The sequence below is a fragment of the Cyphellophora attinorum genome (assembly GCF_001299255.1).
Source record: "Cyphellophora attinorum strain CBS 131958 chromosome Unknown Contig9, whole genome shotgun sequence".
Taxonomy (NCBI): Eukaryota; Fungi; Ascomycota; class Eurotiomycetes; order Chaetothyriales; family Cyphellophoraceae; genus Cyphellophora; species Cyphellophora attinorum.
Window position 1 is genome coordinate 375,462 of NW_017253237.1, and position 23,143 is coordinate 398,604.

Below are 23,143 nucleotides of genomic sequence, written 5' to 3' on the forward strand. Positions count from 1 at the left end.
AGCTCCATGCAGCGACCCTGGCAGCCTCTTCCATACTCCCGCATCCGGAGATCGTAGACTTTAAAAACATTACCGACGATCGCCAAGAATCGTCTACGACAGTGCTGATCAGCAACCTGCAGAATGGCTACGGTGGGAATAATCGGGGACTTCAAGAAACCAAGTCGAGTGGCCTTAGTTGGCGGCTTGCGTGCTGGCAACTTTCCAATCTCGCGGATGCAGGCTGCCAACCTCGTACATGTCGGCATACAACGGAGCAAGAACACCCGTCTCGTGAGCAGTATGAATTCAGGTACCTAGACAGTTCCCTGGGTCCTATGTGCTCCATATCAAATGCCATAACCATAACTCCAGCAACGCCCGTTCCCAGTTGACCACAAATTCCTAAGCAGAGCCAGCAGCATACTGCACCTGAGCCTGCTGAGCATTCGCAGCATTCAGTGCCATCATGTTGAGTATTCCCTCCGGCTTGTCCACGCCGACGCGCTCCTTAGACAGAAGATCTACCAGAAGCGGCGACGGAATACTGTCCCGATTCGGCTGAGACGAGGCTTGCGTCTGCTTGTACTTCTGGATATTGTCGAGGTACATGTCAAACAAGTACGACGAATCAAGCGGGCCGCCCTTCGCTTCGGGGTGGAATTGTGTGGAGAAGATGGGGCGGGTTTTGTGGATTAGGCCTATTTGACGTTGATTAGTTTTCCATCCTATGCAGTATGGATTGGAGACGACTTACCTTCATTGGAGTTGTCATTGAGATTAATGAAGAACGGAGCCCAGTCAGAAGGCAACGTCGCAGCATCAACGGCATATCCATGGTTCTGAGAGGTGATGTGACAGCGGCCGGTAGTGAGATCCAGAGCCGGGATGTTGTGCGCGCGATTGCCGTACTTCAACTTGATAGTCCGTGCACCAGCAGCAAGTGCAAGCAACTGATGTCCCAAGCAGATGCCGAAGATGGGTAGATTCGAGCTCTCCATCAGCTTGCGAAGGTGGTACACTGTGTCTTGGCAGTGAGTGGGATCGCCTGGACCGTTGGAGATGAAGACGCCGTCGAAGTGATGGGCGACTTTGTGGATGGGATAGTCGAAGGGAAAGACTGTTGCGCTTGCTCCGCGACTGACTAGGCTGCGCAGAATGTTCTCCTTGACTCCGCAGTCGATGACGGCAACGTGGGCGATGGGTGAGGGTGCGCTGACGTGGAAGGGGGCTTTCGTGCTGACTTTTCGCACAAGATTGATCTGCTCGGGATCGATGTAGGCCTCATCCTCGTCTTGGTCGTACTCCTCGCCCACCGTCAGACGGGCAAGAGTGGAACCCTGGTCGCGAAGGTAGGTGACGATTGCGCGAGTATCAACACCGCTGATGGCAGGCACACCCTCTCGTGCGCACCATTCGCCTAGACTTTCCACGGCAGTCCAGTGCGAGTACTGCTCTGCGACGTCTGCAACCACGACGCCGCAAGCCTGGATGTTGGGGCTCTCGAAATACTTGAAGAGACCAAACTCGTCCCTCATACCTGCTGGCACACCATAGTTGCCGATAAGGGGCTGCGTGAAGACCAGGATCTGTCCGCGGTATGACGGGTCGGTCAAGGATTCTGGGTAGCCGACTAGCGAGGTGGTGAAGACTGCTTCCCCAGAGATGTTGCTGCGGGCACCAAAAGATGTGCCATGGAAGATGGGTCCATTTCGCAGAGTGAATGTGGCACGTTCTTTGATGGGCCGGGTAGCTCCCAGCTGTTTGACCAGAGGGGCAATAACAGGCTTGTTCTCTGCAACAGTAGCCAACGATCGAGTCTGCAAGCCGCGTCCGAGCCTACTGCTCCTCATCGTCTGTCGGAATAGTTGCGGAAGCATGATGGGTAGTTTTATGTGGATGTTCTCGTTATCTTTCCTAGGTCTTCAGGCTCCTTGGGCCTTCCACAGATGATCTAGCACATGGTCAGATGTTGTTCTAGAGTCTCGAAGAGGGCGTATTCACCACTAATGTAATCCTACACATTGTCAGTGTTTGTCTTGCAGCTGTGGTACCTCATCCGGCCCTGCTTGCACAGGGGTGGCGGGGTGAACGCGTTATCTTACCTGGCTTGTGAAAGTTGACGGATAGCACATGAACGCGACTTGAATGTAGGAGGGACTTCAAGAGGTGGACAGCATTGAGACTATTTTGGTCTGCTCTGCAAAAGAATTCGACTGGAGGCGCAAGGAAAACTTCTTCTTCTGCATGCGAGGTCGAAGTTTTTCTCGATTTTTGGCGGTGAGGTCCTGCCGATTGCAATTTGTGACGCAAATCAGATCTCGCGAGATTTGGCCGAATCATAGGTGCGCCCGGCGGGGCCCAGCGATAAGAAATACCCCCTCTTTGATAGGCCTTTGGGGCAGGTATTTCAATATGCAAAGAGGTGTGTGCTTTAAAGCGTTTGCAATGAAGTGCACAGAGCTCACTTTTTAGCACATGAATTGTGCTTTAAACTGCAAACAACGTGCTTAGTGTCTAACGCAGTGAAGACACCAGGTAACCATTTTCCTCCGCCTAACTCCGTCGCTGGACTGGTCCATTTATCCTTCAGTTTCCAGGTAGTCTATCATGGCTCATTCATTACTCGTTATGCTCCATACGATGCGAGCATCCTCTGCGTCGTCGAACGCGCCCATGGCTCTCGAGAGCACTTCTAGGAGCTGCCCGTGACATGAGCTGCTGCTAGATTGCGCTCCAGCTCCTTGACCTTCTCCCTCAGAGCCTCGTTCTCCTTCTTCACAGCCTCCAGCTCAGCACGCTGCAGCTGAGCCTCCTCGTAGCGGACCGCCGCCAGCGCAGAGTTGTAGCTCGGACTTCGTTGGTAGGCAGCGTCTCCGTGGCTTACAGCAGTATTGGACGACACGGATGCACGATGGAGGGTGGACTGAGTAACATGAGGAGACGCATTGATCGAGCTGCTGCGATATGCACCTGTGCTCGTAGAGTTCTGTCTGCTCATCTCGGGACGAGACACATCCATACTCGGCCGGCTGCTGGCGTGGGTGCTCTGATCTCGTGGTGCGGCCACACCAGAGACACTCGTGGCCTGTGTGTTTGTGAGAGCCTCGCGCAGGGATCGAGATGATCGCTGCGACAAGTTTGAGGATGACCGATGGCGGCGAGCGGACGTAGGGATGATCGACGCTCCTGCACCGTACTGGTCATTGTGAATGATCTCGCTTGTGGATGAAGTGGTTGATGCGACTGATGCAGTCTGGGCTCGTAGTACAAGTAGTTCTCTTGTTAAGCGGTTGACCATGTTCTCTTGCTCTTTCTCAAGTTCAAGGTGTAGATCCGCTGCGCTCAGAGGTCGAGGGTGCCGTATTGGGCCTATTGACGATGTTAGCAATAATTTGACAACGAGGGTGAGCAGAGCTCTGACCTGGGCCCATGCCGACGCCGGTATTGTCCATGAGTGGTGAGCCTGGCTGACTTTCGATCCTGGGTACGGGCGGTGGTGGCATCTGAGTAGACGTTCTGCGATGTGAAGGAGAATCAGGAACGCTGGAAGTGTTGGCTGTTGTAGCGGAGGCAGGCACGGGTATCGACATGTTGTTTGCTCGGAAGGTGCGCGGAAGGCTGTTGAGATCCGGAGCCATTTTGGAGGACTTCAAAGCGCCTTCCCAAAGCCCTCCTTGCTGTACTAGCAGATGTTTGGCTCAGACTGAATTGCACCGGTTCAGATGGTCATTGCGAGGCCGTACAGCACGGTATGCTCTGATGCCGATTGCTGGACCGGCTGAGTCGAAGAAGACGATTTGTACGACGTAGATTGAATCAGCAATGACGGGGTGTTGCAAGTGAGGGACGAGTTTGGCAGTGGATGTGAGGTTTCTCAAACACGGGGGTCGCGTTTGCGGTCGTGCCTGAGCCAATCAAGAAGTCACGCATCAAGCAAACGGATGACGCATGATCTAGGCATAGCCATCACAATTCATGAGTCAAGGCCTCGAATTCGCCTCTACAGAATCTATTCGTGTCTTCATAACTCCGTCAACATGACAATGGAAGCCGTCGTTCCATGATTGCGCCGTTGCCCAGTGTGACCTTGAAATGCCAAGCAGCAACTCTGTAGGCCTTCCATGCTTCATTGCATTGCATTGCTTTCCCCATGGTACATGCTCGAATGATGCCATCAGATCAGGGTGTAGACGCCTCACCATTGATCCTGGTGTCCTCCTGGTCTCCCAGCAAAACCTTTTCCCGAGCCGTCAAATCTGGTAGCACGCCGGCCGCGCTTGGAATAGTCTTCAGTCCTGGGGAGTGACCTGCCTTAGTACCACCTGTACCATCAAGACTGGCATTCTCAATATGCGAAGATTCATCGGCCTTGTCCTCTTCCCCAATCATAGCCGCTAAGCTCTGAAAATTGAACATTGGCTCGGTTCCTGGAGGCGTGGATCCTGTAGGCACAGATGTCGATGGGCCGGTTTCCACAATTGACGATGTGGTCGATGAAGCGTTAGACATCTGCCGCAAATGAGATCTCTTAAATGGCTCGGCGGGCGTGGGTATAGGCAGACTGGGCGCAAGCGATTCCTGACTTGTGCCAGACAGGGAGACATCCAGAAAGGGCATCCGCGAAGACTGCCCGTCCAATCCCATATCGTCTGCTGGCGAAGTCCTCCTGTCGATACCTTTTCCCTTCCCCACTGTCTGATCTTCTTCGTCAGCCAGAGAGAAAGAATTGCTTCGGGAGCGCTCCATCATGCTGCTTCCGCTATCGTTGGAGTAAGGGGCGAACAGAGTGTTGCGGCGGGCTGCTTTCTCTTCCTTTTTCTGCTCCTTGGCTTTCTTTTTCGCCTCTTTCTTGGCATCCTTTTCTTCCTTCTTCCGCCGTTCTTCCTCGGAGGCTAAGCTTAGGCGGATCGCTTCCATTAGCATCATGTCTTCGAGGTCGTCCATCCTGTTGCGTCGCGTGCTGCTTTGGCGAGGCGGAGGCAAGAATGGACTGGCGCGCCCTTGAGCTTCTTGCTCCTGCCGAGCGGCTTGTCGTTCGGCCAGAAGAGCCAGTGCACTCATTGGGCCAGACGGGCTGTCCATGCCGTCACCTGCAGGTCTTCGCAGTACACCACGTCGACCGAATGGTCCGAAAGCCCGTGGGTCAGCCTGGCTGCTGTTCATCATATACGCTGCAGTATGCAAGGCTGTGGCAGCAGCTGATCTGCGAGCAGCGTGAGCACGGGCAGTAGCTAGCTTCGTGGCCCAGTCAGGACGGACTTTGTCCGTAGTTATGACCTCGGGCGCATTTGCGGAGAGAGAAGTGCCTCTCCGCCGCCCGGTTGACATGCCAGCAGAAGACACTGACGTTTGTGAAGACATTGCAGACATGGCTTGATATGGATGGGAGCCTGAGCCATATGTTAGGCCTCGTCGAAATGGCGGAGGCGTATAGGTGATGCCAAATTCCGGCTGTTTGCAGTACGGACAGGTGGCGATCTCTGAGACCAGAAGACCTTCTTCCTGAGCCTGTCGTTCCTCCTCCGGTACGGGCGGCGCGTTTGGGTCCGGCTGCTCATGCTCCGGAGGGTGCGGATCAGGTCTCTTGATCTGGACAAAGCACTCAGAGCAGATTGGCTGCTCGCAGCACCTTGTTGTGTTCAGATACGGTGGATAGTACAGAAAGCAAATCGGGCACTCTGATGCATCCTTATACAAGTAGACTTCAATTGGCTGGCCATTGACGAAAGGGTCGACCGGCAGTTGGAACGCTCGAGGGGTCATGTCGGCTTGACTGGTGTTCCTTGATGATGTGGTCAGCGATGCGAGCGTTTTAGCTCTCGCTCTGAACAAGGGAGAGGTTGGTGACGAGGACGGATGAGGCGAAAGAGGCGATGGCAGTGGTAGCGATTGATTTGGTAGGGACAGGGCAACGTTGTCAGACTGAGATGACTGCGATCGTCCAGTGATCGGCAGAGTCAGATTCTTGAGCGACTTATCCTTGGGATCGGTCGCTTTTCTGGCCAGCCTGTACTCGAGTTCTGGAGGGACTTGGTCGGCGGGTGGGATTGGCATCCCTCGAGCTGCGGCCATGATTTGGTGTTCGGCCCATGACTCGGACACATCATTCAGTCCTCTCCAGAAAGGTGCCACTCTGCGCTCGATCTGTTTCACGGATTAGCCATACATAACCTACAGCAGTTGCAGGCAGGCCTACCATCAATTGCCGAACGATCCCTTTGTTGAAGTCCTCAGTACCAACGTAAACACCTTGGGTGACCAGGAAGCCACCATCAACGTGCTCCTCTTTCATGCTCCTTTCTCTTTCCTTGATCCTAGCCTGCCGCTCCTTTTCGGCCTTTCGTGCTTCTCGCTCAACCTTGTTCTCTCGACGCTGCTCCAACGAAACAGTATCCTGTTGGTTGTTCCCACCAATGCCGAGGAAAGAGAAATCAGGACGGCTGCCGGATCGATGTCGCGAGGAGAGTCCATTGCTGCGTGGAGAGGGTTCTGGGGCGGGGACAGCGGCATCTTGTCTCCTTGTCGGACTACTGCTGCCACTTGCTCGATGGTCTTGCTGACCACGTGCGTCTTTGGACGACGAGTTACCCATGGTCGCTCAGCTTCTCGTGTACCACAACTGACGATATCCGATACTATAGTCTGATCAAGACGAACCATAGAACGCCGTCATGGCGCCATGCATTGATGCATCACCTGATGCTAGCGATAATGGTCGATCTGAAGAGGCTACACTGGGCCACACGCACGTGGTGGAAGTGCGCGGGATCGTGGGGAAACGAGCGTGAAGGTCGGATCACCAACTCGGACGATAGTGAAGGGACAGGTTCAATTGAGACTGCGAGCAGCAATGAAGCATACGCAGTTATGCATAGGAAATCTCGAGAATATTGCGAGTGGGACCGACGAGATGGAAATATCTATGCAGACCTTATGGAAGGCAGGGGAGGGGAGGATATGAGATGACTGCAGCTTTCCCTTTTCTAACGGTGCTGATGAAAGACGCCGGGCGGGCATCCACCCCGGTCTCGAGGTCAGTGCTTGTGATTCTTGTTCTTACTGATCAGTGAGTTGCTTTTGTGCTACCTTAGACCTACCTAGCAATCACTCCTGTTGGTTATCATCAAGGAGGCCTCGATCTCTGCTAGCCCAACTCTCACTTCCACCCATAAATGCCAGCATTGATGAGCATTATTACCACGGTCTTGTTACAATTCATCAAGATCGCGTAATTCTCGGGCAATTTTCTTAGTAGTGGAGGGTCGCCTGAACCACTCGATCTCTACACCTAAAATTCAAGCTTCAACGTTGGCGTCGAGCGAGAGCCTCAATTGCGCCGGACTATGCAAGGTACCGTCCACCAAGATCTTTGAGTTCACACGACACATCTACCACCAGCCACGACCAGCGATGATTGCGATTTCCTCGCGGAGAGGCAGCGAGTCACACGAGAGGTCATGACAGCTGAGACTGTTCGTCTGCATATCTCGCCGTTGACGCCGGCGCTTCTACCTGCAGTGCTCGGACCTGCGCTGATAGCAGCGGCGGAAAACGTCTCCTACCACGACATACAGACATTTCCGGAGAACAGCTACGGATTCGTTGACTTGCCAAAGGCTGATGCAGAACGTCTGAAGCGCAAATTGAGTGGTGCGATCTTGAAAGGCTCCAAGATGAAGGTGGACGAGGCGAAACCAAAGAAGCGCAGACGGACTGAGGCTGCCGACGAGGCTACAGATGAGCAACAGTCTATCGAGACTGCCAACGGCGATCGCAAGAAGAAGCGCAAGTCGACTAAGGAGAACATCGTCGCTGGCCACGAACTATCGCCAGAGCGCAAAGTGAAGCGCGCATGGACGGAGCCGCGGAAAAAGAAACGAAGCAAAAGTAAGGGTGCTGATACAGAACAAGAGGCATCAAAATATACTGATAAGGAGGAACTCCTATTCCGCACCAATGTCCCAGCCAACAAGACCGATCTGGTCGTTAAGAAGGACAAGAAATCGAAGAAATCGAAGAGCGGAAGAGAAACTACTACGATACATGAATTCGAAAAGACCACGACTCAGCCCACGTTTTTGAAAGAACAGAATCTAGAGTCAAAGCAAAACTTGACCTACGAAGATGGGAAGGGCTGGGTTAATGCACAAGGGGATGTGGTAGAGCCCGAGCCAAAGCGGGCAGCACAAGAGCGGGCTCGAGTCGCACGTCGTAAGAGGAAAGTACAAGCAACACAGCCTGTACCGTCTTCAAAAAGCGCCCCGGATCAGGGAGTCGAGACTAGCGAGACTTCGAACGAAAGCGAGAGCGATAACAAGGCGACCTCAGCCGCCACAAAACCAGAGCAGGACAAATCCACCGGCGAAGACGCGGCTGTTGCCTCTGTTGAAGCAGCAGTGGCATCTCCCTCCTCAGCTTCACAATCCTCGGAGGTAGCCAACAAGCAGGATGCAGTTCCAGTCGAAGCTCATCCACTCGAATCCCTCTTTAAACGCCCTCAGAAGCCCACATCCCAAGACGTCGCCAAACCCTCCCTCGAGATCTCGACCGCCTTCTCCTTCTTCGACCACGACACTGACGAAGACCCCGACGAACCACCCATGCCATTAACACCTTTCACCTCCCAAGACCTGCGAAGCCGAGGACTACGCAGTGCCGCACCAACTCCAGATACAGCCTTCCCCAGCCGCTTCAACAGCCACAGCAGCCCTGATATAGACAGAGAAAACGATGGTGATGCTCACGAAACTTACGACAATCCAGCGAATCATGCAGAGCAATTTTCCGACCCAAAAGCAAGTCCTTCAAGGACACCAACAGCAAGTACGGTGAGCGATTTTGAAAAGCACTTCTGGGAGAAGCGCGGGGAAAACAATCGAGCGTGGAAGGCGAGACGGCGGGCTGTGTTGAAGGAGAAGCGGCACCGAGAGAACAAGGCGAGGAGACCAAAGAATTGGTAATGCGGTAGACACCATAGATGCATGCCGTCGGACACGGTGCAATTAGACGAATTACGACCCAAATTAGGAGCACTTCCTGAATGGCAACAGACGCATTCCAGTCCCTCAGCGCGATCTTCATGAGCGTGTTGATATACGGCGATTCTCGCACACCAATAGTGACAGTCCCCTACGGCCAGAGTAGTTCGCCCGGGTCCGAACACGCGCTCGCTCGCTTCTTCAAGTACTGTACCCTGCTAGGCGTCCACATTCAAGCTTGTATATGTGATCATTCTAGCCTGAGGCCACGTTTCACGAACTCGAATGCCTCGGTTCACCAATTGTTGAGACGAAGTAATTCGAATACGTTGAATTTTTGCGTCATCCCAAGCTTTGACCGGTGCATACCGTGCAGACCGCCAGTCGTATTGAAAGCCGCTCACGCGATGTGTGAGACGGCTTCCAGTATCGCCAGAACCGAAGCGCACCCTGATACATGACCGTGGAACGCCCAATGCCCCCGAAACACCAGCGACGGAGCCATACGAAAAGCAAGAATGGCTGCAGTCAGTGCAAAGTTCGGCGAATCAAGGTAAGGCGATCATCCATCTGGAAGCCTTGTTGCCTTACGAAGGCTGGACGCTGATAATACGAGCAGTGCAATGAACTGCATCCCAAGTGCTACAATTGCGAAAGACGGCAGATAGTATGCGATTTTGAGAAGGACCCCTCAGACAGGACGTCGCCGGAACGAACGAGCAGCACTGATGTGAAGGCCATCAATGGCGACGCGCAGCCACGGATCAAGTCGCCCGGATCGCAGTCGACGCTGGTACAGAGCAACCCTTTCGATGTGCCAGATCTCGTCAGCACCAGAGCTCCAGAATCAACTGATCTGGACGTGGTTGATCTGAAGCTTCTGCACCACTTTGCTATCACCGTCGCGCCCAATTTCTCGAATCCGACCATCCCAGCAACCTTGCTACTATGGCAAGACCACCTAATTCGACTTGGCTTCAAGCATGACTTCCTCCTTCGTGGAATTCTTGCTGTTGCCGCCTACCACAAAGTCTATCTCGCAGCCTCTGACGACGATTGCGAGTCATACGCTCTCCTCGCTTCGCGGCACCAAGAGGTTGCCCTTTCCAGCTTTCAGCATGCGCTTGCTCACGTCGACGAATCCAACTGTCACGCGCTCTTCGGATTCTCCTGCTTGTTGATTGTTATGACCTTCGCCAGCAGCAGCAAAGGTCAGCCAACAGACTTCAACACTGATGTGCTCCAATGGTTCCACTTCCTTCGCGGCGCGAAGATTGTGCTGGACATGTTCTCCGATGCGATCAAGAACAGTTTTCTCAAGCCTTTATTAGATGAAATGGCGTACTCCGAGAACGCCGCGGCCTACTCCATCCCTGGCGCAGATCATATCACGGATCTGTTCCGGGTCTGCGGGATCTCGAACCATGAGCGTGAAACGAGCCAGGCATACACGCTAGCAATCCACTCGCTTCTGAGCACTTTCACACAGGCCAGCATCTGCCGCGAGCGCGGCGATAGCATGATACTTGCCTCTTTCGTCTGGCCAGTCAATCTTCCGCCAAAGTTTGCGGAACTGTTGAGCGAAAAGCAACCGGAAGCTCTTGTGATTCTCGCACACTACTGTGTCCTCATCCAGTGGAGTGAGACACAAGACAATTGGTTCATTGACGGATGGGGCCGGTACATATTGAAGACCATTCAAGACAGCGTCCCAGACAATTGGTCTGAGCACTTGAAGTGGCCGGAGGAGATGATCATGAATCCACAGGCACAGCCTGTACCTCCGCAGTTCGCTCGGCGCGACACTGGGAGTCTCTGGCATCCAGCAGCCAGTGCGTGAGGGAATCGCGAGACTTAGCGTTCCAGCGGGACTGACTCTAATAGTAATATGAAGTACTAATACCCATGTATAACATCGGCGTCAACGTGAACGCTTGACGTGCCTAAATGCTGCCCACTGCTGTTTCCATTTCCTGTTAATCCACACCGCTTGAATTTGCTGGTCTGTCCATCTGCATCTTGCTGCACCTGCCCCGATCTTCATGTCTATCTTTATATCGGCGGCTGCAATGCTTCAAGCGCCATTCACGTGATCGATGTCGTGCAGGAGATGAGAGTGGAACCACCTATGGTCGCTTGATTGGGTCCCCCGCCGACCGTGTTCGCGATGCGGCTCTGCCCAATTTCCGCTGCTGCACATCATCGACGACGCCGACAACTCTCTTCTTACCTCTTCACTCATCGTCAGCATCATCATACGAGTCTCCCTCGTTGCATCTCATTCATGAACAAAGTGGTCTGATCAAAATGCCGTACACCACACGTCTCAGACACGGAGTGCGAGTACCTCCGACTGGAGCTTGGCCTTCTCCTGAAACCCGCGAAACTTCAAAACTTAAGCGCCCCTTGTAACAGACTCGCGCCAGCCAGTCGTTCACCACCACCCACTCACTCATTCTGTTCCTGCGTTGCGCTGCTGCTCTGCTTCTTCTGTTCTGCTTCAGCATTCCTTGACCCTTCTCTCTCATCACCGGGCGTCACCCATTTCTTTCTTTTGCATTTTCCTTAGGTGCTTGTGGCTGTGGTGACCGCATTCGTTAACACCACTCACGAGTCCCTCTGTCCGCGGCCACGTGTAGCATACCGTCGAAGAAGACAGTCGGTCAGACTCGTCCAGGCGGTACGTGAAGTGTAAGGTGTGAGCTGTGCTCCCCTCCAACGCTGCGTACGACGAATTTCCTACACTCCAAAAAAGCGAGGCAGGACCTAGCACACCAAAAGCATATATCGGTCACTGTAGATCCATACACCATAGAAAGCACGGGAGGATAGAAGAAGCCATGGAAGGCGGCAACAAACTCCTCTGGACCTTCATCGGCTTCGAGATCCTGTACCTAGCTGCGCGGTCCTCCATCTCATCGTACCGCTCACCACACATGCCTCCCTCGGACGAGCACCGACGCTCGACAATGTCGCCGGAGACCTCTTGCTCGACCACTGCCCTTTGACTGGTAAGTCCAAGTCCCCTCCATCCCAAAAACCCTCAACAGCTGACCAAAACCCTCCAGCCTCCCTCATAAACTCCATCCTAATGTTCGTCGTCTTCCTCCTCGCCCTCCCGGCCCTCTTCCTCCGCACAAACCGCACCTGGCTCCACCTGCACGCCATCGGCGTCACCCTCACCGCCTTCGTCACCCTCGGCATCGGCCTGCGCATCTGGTTCGACACCCTCGAGACCCACAAGAACCTCGCCCCCATCTGGTCCAAACAGTCCCCTGCCATCCAGTCCCTCCTCCAGGCCCGCTTCAACTGCTGCGCCTACAACAACCCCAGCTTGTTCATCAGGGACCAGACGTGTCCCACAGCGGCGGTGGCGGCGCAGTTGGGGCCGTGTATGGTCCCCTTTGGGAGTTTCGCGAACCAGTTCTTGGATGTGGTGTTTACGGCCTTCTTTGGGTTTTGCGCGGTGGATTTGTTGCTGTTGTTGGGGACGTTGTGTTTGATCAAGGAGCGGAAGGAGAGGGAGAGGTTTAGGCGGATTGATTTGAAGTTGAGTGGGATGGTTGTTTTGTGAGGAGGCTGAGGACGTGGTGTGACTCGGGCCAAGGCGATGTTGCGGCGAAAACGAGAAGTGCAGGCAAGGTGCTGGGAATGAGGGTGTGAGCGAAGTTGGTCATCTTAGCATGCTCCTGCCTACCTACCTATCTTCACATTTGAATAGTTCTCATAGACATCAACTGCATTCGCCAAATAGTCTCACAAGTCATTTTTCGTGACAAACGGGTTCCACGGGCAGAGTATTCTCCCTGCCGCCCTGCAGGTTATTCAGGGGTTACTACCTCTGTATGACAGACGACTGCCACGACTGCCGTGAAGGAGATTTCGCAAGACAGCGCCGGAGAAGATGCATTCGCGTGTGACAGACTATCAATGCGTACGTATTCCTTGTTTCCTCCCCTTAGATCCCTCTTAACTTCCGATAGCTAGGCGGCTTCACCGCCCTTCCAATCAACTTTCCGCCCCACACTGGCACCAAACTGATGGCTGCGATGGCTGCGACGCGCCACGCCCAGCTCCAGCTCGCGACATACTTCAAATCGAAGTATTCGCCCAGGAACGGCACACTAGCAGCGTATATAGCTCCGGTGCCCACAATCGATGCGATCATGATCGGATGCCACGTCGTGACGCTGACCGCCACCATTATCAACTCATTGAGGATGAGTACTGTGAACGAAACGCTGAGCATCTTCGGCCCATCGGTTGCGCCGACGAGAAGTTGGCTCAGGCCTTGAATGATGATGCCCTGGTAGACCGACACCAAGACCCATGTGAGGAAGGAGCGGTAGCTCAGACTCTTCCCCGATTTGAGCTCTTTGTAGAGTTCTGGGTAGAGGTTTGCCAGATGCTCGTCGACGTCGCGGTCGAGGACGAGGGAGAAGACTGGGGCTGTGGTGTAAACCGTTGCGTAGCCGACGAGCAGCCAGTCTTTGAAGAGGCCCTTGGGGTCGAACCGGCCCGCAATGTTGTACATAGTCTGGCACACCGCGATGATCAGGCCGCGGTGGATGATGAACTGACCTAGCTTCGCGCTGCGTTTGTAGGAGTTCCGACCGTGCCAGACTAGGAGTTTTGTGAGATGGCAGAATTGCGTGACGGAGAAGTCGGCCGCGAGGGAGGCCTGTCGGCCTTCTTTTCCGACTATGCCGATCCCGACGTCGGCGGCTTGGATCATGCTGACATCGTTGCCGCCGTCGCCGATGCAGCAGACACGTTTCTTGGTGTGTGTGCGGATCAGGGTTGCGACTTCGGCTTTCTGGGTTGGAGAGCAGCGGCAGGCGATCACGGCGGGGAGTTTGACTGCGATGGTGATGAATTGTGTGCGGAAGTGGCGGAGGACGAGGGCGAGGGACTCGCCATCGATTAGGAGGGCTGCTTCGGGGCGGTTGCGGAGCTGTTCGAGGGAGTCGGAGGCGAGGGCTTTGGTGGTGATTCGCGCCATGGTGTGAATTGTTTGGCCGCGGCCGACGAGACGGGCGGAGATGGCGACGCAGCGGGCGGTTTCGACTTTGTCGCCGGTTAGCATCCAGATCTTCACGCCGGCGTTGCGGAGGAGCTCAAGGGAGGGTTTGACGTCGCGTTGGAGACGGTCTTCTACGCCGGTTACGCCGAGGAGTTCGAGGTCGTGTTCGAGATGTTGCTTGATGATGGCGGCCATTCCGGCTTCGCGGTCTTGGAGGGACAGGGAAGCCTCTTTGTAGGCGCTTGAGAAGGATTGGTATTGCAGATCGGATAGATTTCGCCGGCCTACCACCAACGTGCGGAGGCCTTCACGAGCCATATTGGCGGTTTCCTCGTCGAGCCAGTCGTTGGATTCGACGATTTTGGTCATTACCGTGTCTGCGCCTTTCTGGTAGAACACAGTTCCGTAGTCTCGCCATCTGTAGATATTGTCGTCAAGTCAACAATGATGCCCATGCGCTTGCTGTCGGATGTGAAGGGGAAGATGTCTCTGATGACTGCTTTGAGGACGATGTTTCCGGTCTGTACTGACTGCACCGATATGCTTTGCCGGTCTCTGTGAAACAAGCGAAGGCCTACGCTCTCGGTGAATTCGACAATGGCAATTTCGTCAGGCGAAGAGGCCTGGTATGATATGGTCTCATTGCCGTCCACCTCGTCTTTCGTCGGCGTGACATTGTGGCACAAAGCAAGGGCGATGACGAGGTCTCGCACTCTCACACCTATGTTTCTTCGCCGATTTTTGTCCGTATTGCCATTCATCTCCCCGTGCGAGTCTGGACCACCGAAGGCTTCGTTGATGTAGCCTTGTACTTCGTCCATAGCCTCACCGCCGTAAGCCCCGGTGCCAATGTGGATCTTCTTCAGCAACATCTCGTTCTGCGTCAAGGTCCCTGTCTTGTCTGACAACAGGTACTCGATGCGGCCCAGGTCCTCTGGGATCGTGCTCGTTCGGACTACAGTGTCTGGTATGTCCCGGTCTCGCTCGATGTAGTATGAATACACTGTCTTGCCCATATCTAGATTGACTCGCAGGCTGATTGGAATGATAGTCGAGAAAAGGATCAGGTAGATTGTGATAGCAATATACCATGGTTTCTTATTGGATGGCTCGAAACCCTCCAGAGCGACCAATACTATAGACAGCGTGAGGGTCATGATGCAGAGAATCTTTGTGAGGTTATTGATCTCGAGCTCCAACAGTCCGGTCTTCGATCTGGAGGGTGATGTAGACAGGGCAGAACGCGTCTGTTTACCCGTGTAGATGACCGCGGCATACACTGTAGTGTTGGAGGCGATGACTGTATTGCACCAAGCAGTGTTGTCGATTGTCAGTGGTGCAGATGGAGGCGCCTTGGAAGTAACGTCGTCTGGATGTGATACGTCACTGGCGTCGCTGAGGGACAGATGCGGATCGTATTGCTGGGATGTTGGATCGACAAAGTCGACTTTGCCAGCGAAGGAGTTGACGTCCCGGTCAGGGGCTCCTGCTGATATCCGGAGCTTCGTGAAGTCGTCGACCTTCAGACCCTGTGTCAGAGGACAAGGTAACCTCAGCTTCCAGTCGGTCTCGCCGTCAAGCTGATCGGTGCGTATGAAGGCCTCGCTGGCTGCTGATGCTGATGGGTCGTTGATCATGCTCCCGTCACCGGTGATGCTCTGTAGAATTACCACGTCCGCCGGTACACGTTGGTTCTTTTCCAGCTTCAGGATGTCACCTACTCGAATATCTCTTGATCTCTTTTGAATCTCCGGGGCTCCTGCAGCAGATCTCCGACCCGCTTGAGAGCCCAGTAACAAGACAGTGAATGGCTCGGCATTGGCCTCAGCGTCTCTTCGTCTTCGACCGACGTCGTCGAATGCCTCTTTTCCGATGGATATGGCCAGAACGCAAGCCAGGGGCACAATATATGTTGACATATAGCCAATGCGCAAGAAGGGTAGTATTTGAGATAGTGCCACTAGTAAGAAATAGACGTTAAGAAAGAAGCGAAATTCGTTATACAGGGTGACTGGAAGGAAGGACCAGGCGGTGTATTTGGCGTTTGATACGACATTTGCTGGAAACTTCTTCTTCTGCGGCCGCGCCACGGCGATCTCTCGAGGCTGGTCGTTAGTTGCCTGTGCTATATCGCCTTCATCGGCCAATGCTTGCCGGGCTATCTCGGGCAATGAGATGCTTTGCCGAAAGCTGTGGGCTCGACTGTGTGTCTGATGGGAATTGTTGGCTGATTCTCCCGTGCCTTGGACATCTTTCCGGCGCTGTCGCCTCACGTTCCATCCACGGTCCTCGGTCTGCCCTTCGCTGCGTAGGTTCCAGCCGCCAAGGAGATTCTCCTCGTCCTCGCCGTCTCTGAAATGGCGCCTGGACCGCTTTGTCTTCCAGAATCGGCCTGAGTCGGCTAGATCTTGCAGAGGTACAGCACGTCCATCGCCCGAGTATTGACTGCGGCTCCCCGGGACAGTGGCGCCTCCATTGACGGGATCGAGCTCGTCTAAGTTGAGATCGTCATCGGAGGCCGCATCTGGGTCGAAGGGCTGATGATAGTTGTGAGAATCTGCCATGATGGGGCGGCCACATCGTCTACGAGGCAATGACGGCGCGAACCGACCCGGCGGTGACAGCCATCGGCTTCAATCGATCTGGTGAGGAGTCGTGGCTTCAAAGGGAGTGCCTGGAGAAGCGGAGCGGGAGGAGGAAGCGGAGGAGGAGCGGACCAGATATTGGCCTGCGTGGCCTCTTGCTCGTCGGATCTAGGGATCACACTTTGTCTGGGAGGTTACTTGGATCGAGATTTCATCTAATAGTATCGTCGCAAGTGCTTAGCGGTGACAGTAGTGTGCTTGTACTGTCTTGATATATGTTCTGAAACTAAGACGTCGCCTGCCTGCGCTGCCGAATATGGCAGGGATTGACTCCACTTTTCAGGCCCGGGGAAAGTTCCTTCAAGTGTACGGCATCGCAAGACATGGCATTCACTCCTACTCTCAAACATCGATTTGCATTCACCGTTGTGTCGCGTCATTCAAGTCTTCAGCGCTGTTTATAGTGCTCTAATACGTTCCTACTTGCGCTATGTACTAATACGCCAACCCGCCAACTCCTGCAGACACCATATCTGTACGTCAAATCACTGCCCCTTTCGTCATGCTTGTCGTTTGCTCATACGTAACAGCATCACGACTCGACTGCGTTGGGCCGCTGTTGTGAGGTGAAGGAGCCAACAAGTGACCTTGTGGCGTTATGACTACCCAGCATGCCACGAATATCGGTAGCTGGCACCCGGCATTCAAGCCCCATGAGGACAACTCGCTCCCTCCGACAAACACAGATGTAGACATCCGGAGTGAAGGAGAAGACATATCTGCCGCTGAGGCTCCCGCTGCCACGCATGATCTCGCAGACGAGCCACCAGAGCAGGGACATACGGCGATCGACGATACGAGCTTAGACATGGCGCCCAAGCCAGATCCGGAGCCTCTGCTGCACTGAAGTCGATGCCTACCGGTCGAGTCGAAACGCCTGCCGCAATGCCTATGTCTGCTCCTCCACACCGACAAACATTCACCATGCAAGACGACGACGAGATAGAAGATGACGACGATAATGAGCGACTCGATCCTGCATGGGGAATCAAGCGCATGAGCACCTCCCAGATCCTCAACTCGGTCAAACGGACATCATCCTTCCCAGACATGTCGTCCACCATCGATCGGACAGACGCCGATGCTCAACTAGTGCCCGAGGCGGGCTCTGTACAAACGACAGAAGAGCCTGCGCAGCAACCATCGCGAGCCCTCATGTGGGACACTGCTGAGGATGCTGAGGCAGACGCAGTATTTGGGCAGTCGGAACCTCTCTCCGCAGCGGCCCCAGAGCCCACCCCGGATGAGTCGCGTTACGAGGAAGGCTTGCCTCTCATGCAAAATCAGGAACCCGCTCAAGAGTTGCCTGCCGCCGTGTCATGGCTGAGGATCCTGCCATGCAGACCGCGGATGACGGGATAGAAGACACGTCTTTCTTCGATAAAAGTCATGCAGGCCCGGAGGAGGACACGGTCCCCGAGCTCACGCGCAAGGACACATCCACTGTGCTAAGCGGTCTGCACATGGAGCAACGCCCGCCTCCCGAGTCCATCGCCGAAGAGCAGGATTTCCTCCGTCAGCCGACCACTGAGGAGCAGGACTTCTTCAATCAGCCGACTGCCGAAGAGCAGGATCTATCCAGTCAGCCGACCGCCGAGAAGCCCACTGCAGAGAACACTGCGCCAAACACCATTGATCCCTTCAGTGAAGCCATGTCGGAAGAACCCTTCGATGCTCTGATACAGCCAAAAGCCGAGGAGAATGATCCATGGCAAGCCATGCTGGCCGAGGACGATGAGTTCCTGGTCGATGATCCTGATGATCTGCTTCCTGACTCTGACACTGAGTCTCCGACTGCATCCCAGCCAGCTTCACAACCGGCCTCTGGGATCTCGCAGAAGTCTTCCTCTGACGCCCCATCCCAGCGGCCTTTCCCACCCAGGAAGTCGTCAAGCATGTATGCGCCTCATCAGCCGACCACGTCTGAGCTAGCCGCAGAGTCTCTGAATTTTCAAGGTGTCGGACTGAACCAGAACACCCTGCCTCAAAGGCCGTCGTTTGGATCACAGTTTGCGCAACAGAGACCGCAACCACCACAGCAGACCTCCAGTTTCGCCGATCAAGCCAAAGGCGGCTACAAGTCACCATACGACCTGCCGATGGAGCTAAGTAAACCAAAGAGACGACCAGCGGTCCTTCAACAGCCGTCAACAACTAAGGCTGTACCACCACCCCCAAGAAGCGCCAGCATTTCGGAGAAGCCGCCCCAGTCGCCCTTCTCCACAACCGCGCAGATGCCTCAACCAACTGCGACCGCCTCTGTGGCTAAGTCTACGTCGACCTCACGGCAGTCTAGTTTCTTCGAAGAGCTTCCAATCACTACGAAACCGAGAGCTGGCTCAGGCGGTGGGCGGTATACACCTCAGCAGGGCCAGCGATCTGTACCTCCGCCTCCCATGGCTAGTCCTCCGATGGTTCCACCTCAGCCATACGGTCAGTCGTATTCTCAGCAACAGCCTTTGCAGCCGCAGCACATACAACCTCCTGTCCAGCACCAGCAAACACTCCCTTCCGTGCTGCCTGCACAGATGCAGCTTCCTTTCCAGCCATACTCTCAACCGCAATTGGGCCAACAGGCCCAGCAAATGCAACCCCCAGTTGAATCCCAGCAACCATCGAGTCAGTCCTCTGATCCGTATGCACAATTCCAGCTCCGAGCTCCGGACCGACTCGATCCGTTCTCAAATCAGCCGCTTTCCTCAGACCTGTCAACTGGATCAGTTCCTGCTGCTATGACTACTCGCTATTCACCTGCGCCACCTGCTAGTCTTACGGCGCCTCGGACGGGGCCCTCCCCGCGATACTCTCCAGCGCCTCCCAGCCAGGGCTCACGACCACCGGCCGCAAATCGATATGCTTCGCAGGGCGCAGCTCCAGCACCTTCCCAACCGCCTCAACTGAATCGTTACGCATCGCAACCCCCACAGATGCCCTCACCACCAACTGGCGGTACCCTTCCTTTCCAGCCGCGAACATCCAGTCCTCTCGTGCATCAAAAGTCTATCGATCAGACAAACGCTCCCGACATGCAATCCATCGCTCAAGTGCAAGCCATACAGCCTCCACAGTATGCGCCTCAGAACATCTATAGCTCACCACCGCCAGCGAATCAGTCCATCAATCCGCCCAGACGCTCGCAAACCCAATCACCAAGCAAGCAACGGCCACAGGCCACACCGCCTGCGCAACAGAGGCACCCAGGCTTCCGTCCCGCTTCTGCACACGGTCATGTTGCGCCAATGAGATCGATCTCGGAAGTCACGCCGGTAGCAAGGCCGAATCTGTACAATAGCGGAGTCACAGAGCAGTATGATTTCATCCGTCCGACTGATGAACAACAAGCGGATCCACTAGAAAGATGGAAGGGAGCGCCAGTGTTCAGATTCGGCTTCGGAGGCAAGGTTATTAGCACCTTCCCGAAGCACGTCCCAAGATTCAGTGCGGGCGCGACTCGGCCTCTTATCAAGCCTACCGTAGGCGATGTACTGCTTCGAGAGGCGAAGACGGTGGTGCCGACTCCAGCAGAGCTGACAAGCTTTCCAGGACCTTTGCGAACGAAGTCAAAGAAGAAGGAGCTCTTGTCATGGTTGCAGAAGTATATCAGCCACTTGGAATCGGAGACGACCGTACTCCCGACAGAAGGACTGCCCGATGCAAGAAAACGACAGCTCGAAAGAATCATGCTGTGGAAGATCCTCAAATCGATGGTCGAGCACGACGGCGCACTCGATAGTGGTGAAGCCTTGAAAGCAGTCAATGCGATCTTGTCGCCTGAGATACATGCCGTGGAAGAGTCTACCGCATCGCAGTACCGAGAAGATATATCGCCATCAATATATCGTCCATCTGGTGTCACCGTCAGACCAGACTCCGTGGATCCAATGACGCTCGATGCCGTTCGCAAGCATCTGCTGCGTGGAAATCGCAAGGAGGCGGTCTGGCATGCTGTTGACAACCGCCTATGGTCGAATGCTCTGCTCATTGCGTCTACAATGCCAAGAGACACTTGGAAACAGGTTGTGCATGAATTCGTGAAGCAAGAGGTCAAGACAGCCGGTGAGAACACTGAGTCATTGTCGACTCTCTACGAGATTTTCGGTGGGAACGCCGAGGACTGTGTCGATCAGCTCGTCCCACCGTCAGCCCGTGCTGGTCTACAGATGGTCAGCAGGATCGATGCAGCAGGACCTACCAAGAACGCACTAGATGCCCTAGACAAGTGGCGAGAAACACTCAGTCTCGTCGTCAACAACCGCAGTCATGGTGATCACCAGGCTTTGTCCAGTCTAGGAAGACTCCTTGCGCAATACGGAAGGATCGAAGCTGCTCATATCTGCTTCATCTTTTCTCGAAGTGCGGCAAATCCCACCATTGTCGGAGGTCTGGACGACCCGCATGCTAGTATTGTACTTCTGGGCGCAGATCATCACAAGCAACCTTCCGACTTCGCTCGAGACCGCGAAGCTGTGCTTCTCACCGAGATCTACGAATTTGCAACACTAATCCTCACAGGTTCGGCTGTCACGCTGATGCCGTTCCTGTCCACGTACAAGCTACAGCTCGCGCAGACTTTGGCGGACGAGGGCTTCAAAGCGGAAGCCCAAGCATACTGCGATGCGCTGACTTCCACGCTGAAGAGTGCCAAGGTCTCAGCATATTACCCACCTGCTTTCCTAGGAGAACTGGAAGACTTCTCAAATCGCCTTAAGCAGATCCCCGTGCAATCGTCGAGCTCCTGGATGGGCAAGCCGAATGTTGAGAAAGTGACTGGGTCACTGCTGTCCAAACTGAGCAACTTTGTTGCAGGTGAGGATAGCGATGCTGATTCGAGAGCCTCGAACCGCGAAGCCAGCGAAAGTGGTCCATTCGCGAATGTCACAGGTACTCCGTCTCTCAGTCGCACTGCATCTCAGTCAGAGATGAACGGATTCCCGATGTCCACACCTCAAGCTATACCATCAACCTTTGCGGGATCAAGATATGCGCCAAACGGCCTGGCGTCAGCGAGATCTTCGTCTGAGCTGACGCGCGGCCGACCATCTCTTGACTCGCAAAGATCACCTCCGTCCACATCTTACGCCAATGGACGCCCGTCGCCCTATGAACCAGTCAACATGATGCAGCAGAGCGTGGGCTCACCTCCACCGAACCCATATCAGTCATTCGCAACGCCAGCAACGAATCGCTACCAGTCAACACCACCACAGTCTTCCTACATGCCTAACGCAACATCTGCGTATTCACCAGAGAAGCAAAGAGATGTCCACGACTCGTATATTCCCACGCCCCCGCCCGAGCAGTCATCGCAAACGCCCTATGAGCCCGCTGCAATACCGCCGACATCGTATGCGCCCTCGCAGCCGATGCGCCAGACCTCCTACGAACCATCAGTGTCACAGTACGCGCAGCCTATTGCACAAGGGCCTGACGTCGGTGGCCCTGTCGAAGAGCCCGTGTCCTCATACGAACGGCCCGGGCTAAGTCAGCAGCCTTCATTTGGCGGCTACGCGCCCCCAGAGCAGTCAGTGTCATTCATGTCTACAACAGCAGATAAATCTGCACCTGAGCCGGTTGATGCTCCTTCAACATACTCATATGGTGGCTATGACCCACCTGCAGACACAGGCTACCAGCCCTACGTCCCTGAGCCTGATTCTCCAGAAGAGCCAAAGCCCAAGCGACCTCAATTCGGCGACGATGACAACTTCTCCTCTGTTGCTGCACCAGCGGAAGTATCCCGGAATAACAACGCCGACGACGAGGCGGCACGAAGAAAAGCCAACGACGCCGCCGCAGAAGCCGCCTTCCGCGCCGCCGCCGAAGCCGACGCAGCAGCGGACCCGAAGCACAAAACCGTCAAGTCAAAATCCTCAGGCTGGTTCGGCGGCTGGCTAGGCGGCAAGAAGGAAGACGGCGCACTCGACGCCGCACCCGCTGCCAAAGGCGGCAAAGAGCCGGCTGTATACAGAGCGAAACTCGGCGAGAGCAAGATGAAGCTGTACTACGACAAGGATTTGAAGAAGTGGGTCAATCCAGATAATCCTGATGCGGCAAAGGCGGGGACGGCGACGCCGCCGCCTCCGCGCGCTGCTAGTGGCACGCCTTCGATGGGCGGTGTTGGTGGAGGCATGCGGGCGCCTCCACCAATGGGACCACCACGCAGCGTTTCTGCTATGCCGTCGATGCCCAGCATGGCGAGTCTAGGGTCGATGGGTCCACCGAGCGGGCCGCCCAGTAGGACCGGCACACCTGCGAGTGCGACCAGCAGCGCTGCAGGAGGTGGAATGCCTGCTTTCGCACCGACACTGCCTCCGAACGTGACAGCAGCGCTTGCCGAGAATAAACCCCTAGGAGGTCCTGGAGGTCTGGCACCACCGAGTAGGCCAGGGACGGCGACGAGCAATGCTAGCAGCATCGATGATCTGCTCGGCGCTGGGACGCCGTTGGGTGGTGGGAAGAGGGGCGCGAAGAAGGCGCCGAAGAAGGGCCGGTATGTTGATGTTATGGCGAAGTAG

At 54.9% G+C, this 23,143-nt stretch overlaps 8 protein-coding genes across 8 annotated transcripts; 3 read left to right on the forward strand and 5 right to left on the reverse strand.

Annotated features, from left to right (window-relative positions):
• Window positions 1-384: 384 nt before the first annotated feature.
• Window positions 385-1,859, reverse strand: AB675_9154 (Carbamoyl-phosphate synthase arginine-specific small chain; the record flags this gene model as incomplete). The annotated part of the gene is made up of 2 exons (XM_018149665.1): window positions 385-680; window positions 737-1,859. The coding sequence occupies 2 exons, from the start codon at window positions 1,857-1,859 to the stop codon at window positions 385-387; spliced, it is 1,419 nt and encodes a 472-aa protein (XP_018001420.1).
• Window positions 1,860-2,674: 815 nt separating this feature from the next.
• AB675_9155 (uncharacterized protein) lies at window positions 2,675-3,620 on the reverse strand (the record flags this gene model as incomplete). The annotated part of the gene is made up of 2 exons (XM_018149666.1): window positions 2,675-3,351; window positions 3,404-3,620. 2 exons carry the CDS (start codon window positions 3,618-3,620, stop codon window positions 2,675-2,677), a joined length of 894 nt encoding a protein of 297 aa, XP_018001684.1.
• A 541-nt stretch (window positions 3,621-4,161) lies between these two features.
• AB675_9156 (Protein sip5) lies at window positions 4,162-6,574 on the reverse strand (the record flags this gene model as incomplete). Its single annotated transcript, XM_018149667.1, has 2 exons — window positions 4,162-6,126; window positions 6,179-6,574. 2 exons carry the CDS (start codon window positions 6,572-6,574, stop codon window positions 4,162-4,164), a joined length of 2,361 nt encoding a protein of 786 aa, XP_018001561.1.
• An 865-nt stretch (window positions 6,575-7,439) lies between these two features.
• Window positions 7,440-8,942, forward strand: AB675_9157 (uncharacterized protein; the record flags this gene model as incomplete). The annotated part of the gene is made up of 1 exon (XM_018149668.1): window positions 7,440-8,942. The coding sequence occupies one exon, from the start codon at window positions 7,440-7,442 to the stop codon at window positions 8,940-8,942; it is 1,503 nt and encodes a 500-aa protein (XP_018001587.1).
• Window positions 8,943-12,051: 3,109 nt separating this feature from the next.
• Window positions 12,052-12,534, forward strand: AB675_9159 (uncharacterized protein; the record flags this gene model as incomplete). Its single annotated transcript, XM_018149669.1, has 1 exon — window positions 12,052-12,534. One exon carries the CDS (start codon window positions 12,052-12,054, stop codon window positions 12,532-12,534), a length of 483 nt encoding a protein of 160 aa, XP_018001615.1.
• Window positions 12,535-12,918: 384 nt separating this feature from the next.
• On the reverse strand, window positions 12,919-14,301 carry AB675_9160 (putative phospholipid-transporting ATPase NEO1; the record flags this gene model as incomplete). The annotated part of the gene is made up of 1 exon (XM_018149671.1): window positions 12,919-14,301. One exon carries the CDS (start codon window positions 14,299-14,301, stop codon window positions 12,919-12,921), a length of 1,383 nt encoding a protein of 460 aa, XP_018001493.1.
• Window positions 14,302-14,351: 50 nt separating this feature from the next.
• On the reverse strand, window positions 14,352-16,547 carry AB675_9161 (putative phospholipid-transporting ATPase NEO1; the record flags this gene model as incomplete). Its single annotated transcript, XM_018149672.1, has 1 exon — window positions 14,352-16,547. The coding sequence occupies one exon, from the start codon at window positions 16,545-16,547 to the stop codon at window positions 14,352-14,354; it is 2,196 nt and encodes a 731-aa protein (XP_018001571.1).
• Window positions 16,548-17,513: 966 nt separating this feature from the next.
• On the forward strand, window positions 17,514-23,143 carry AB675_9162 (COPII coat assembly protein sec16; the record flags this gene model as incomplete). The annotated part of the gene is made up of 2 exons (XM_018149673.1): window positions 17,514-17,875; window positions 17,929-23,143. 2 exons carry the CDS (start codon window positions 17,514-17,516, stop codon window positions 23,141-23,143), a joined length of 5,577 nt encoding a protein of 1,858 aa, XP_018001640.1.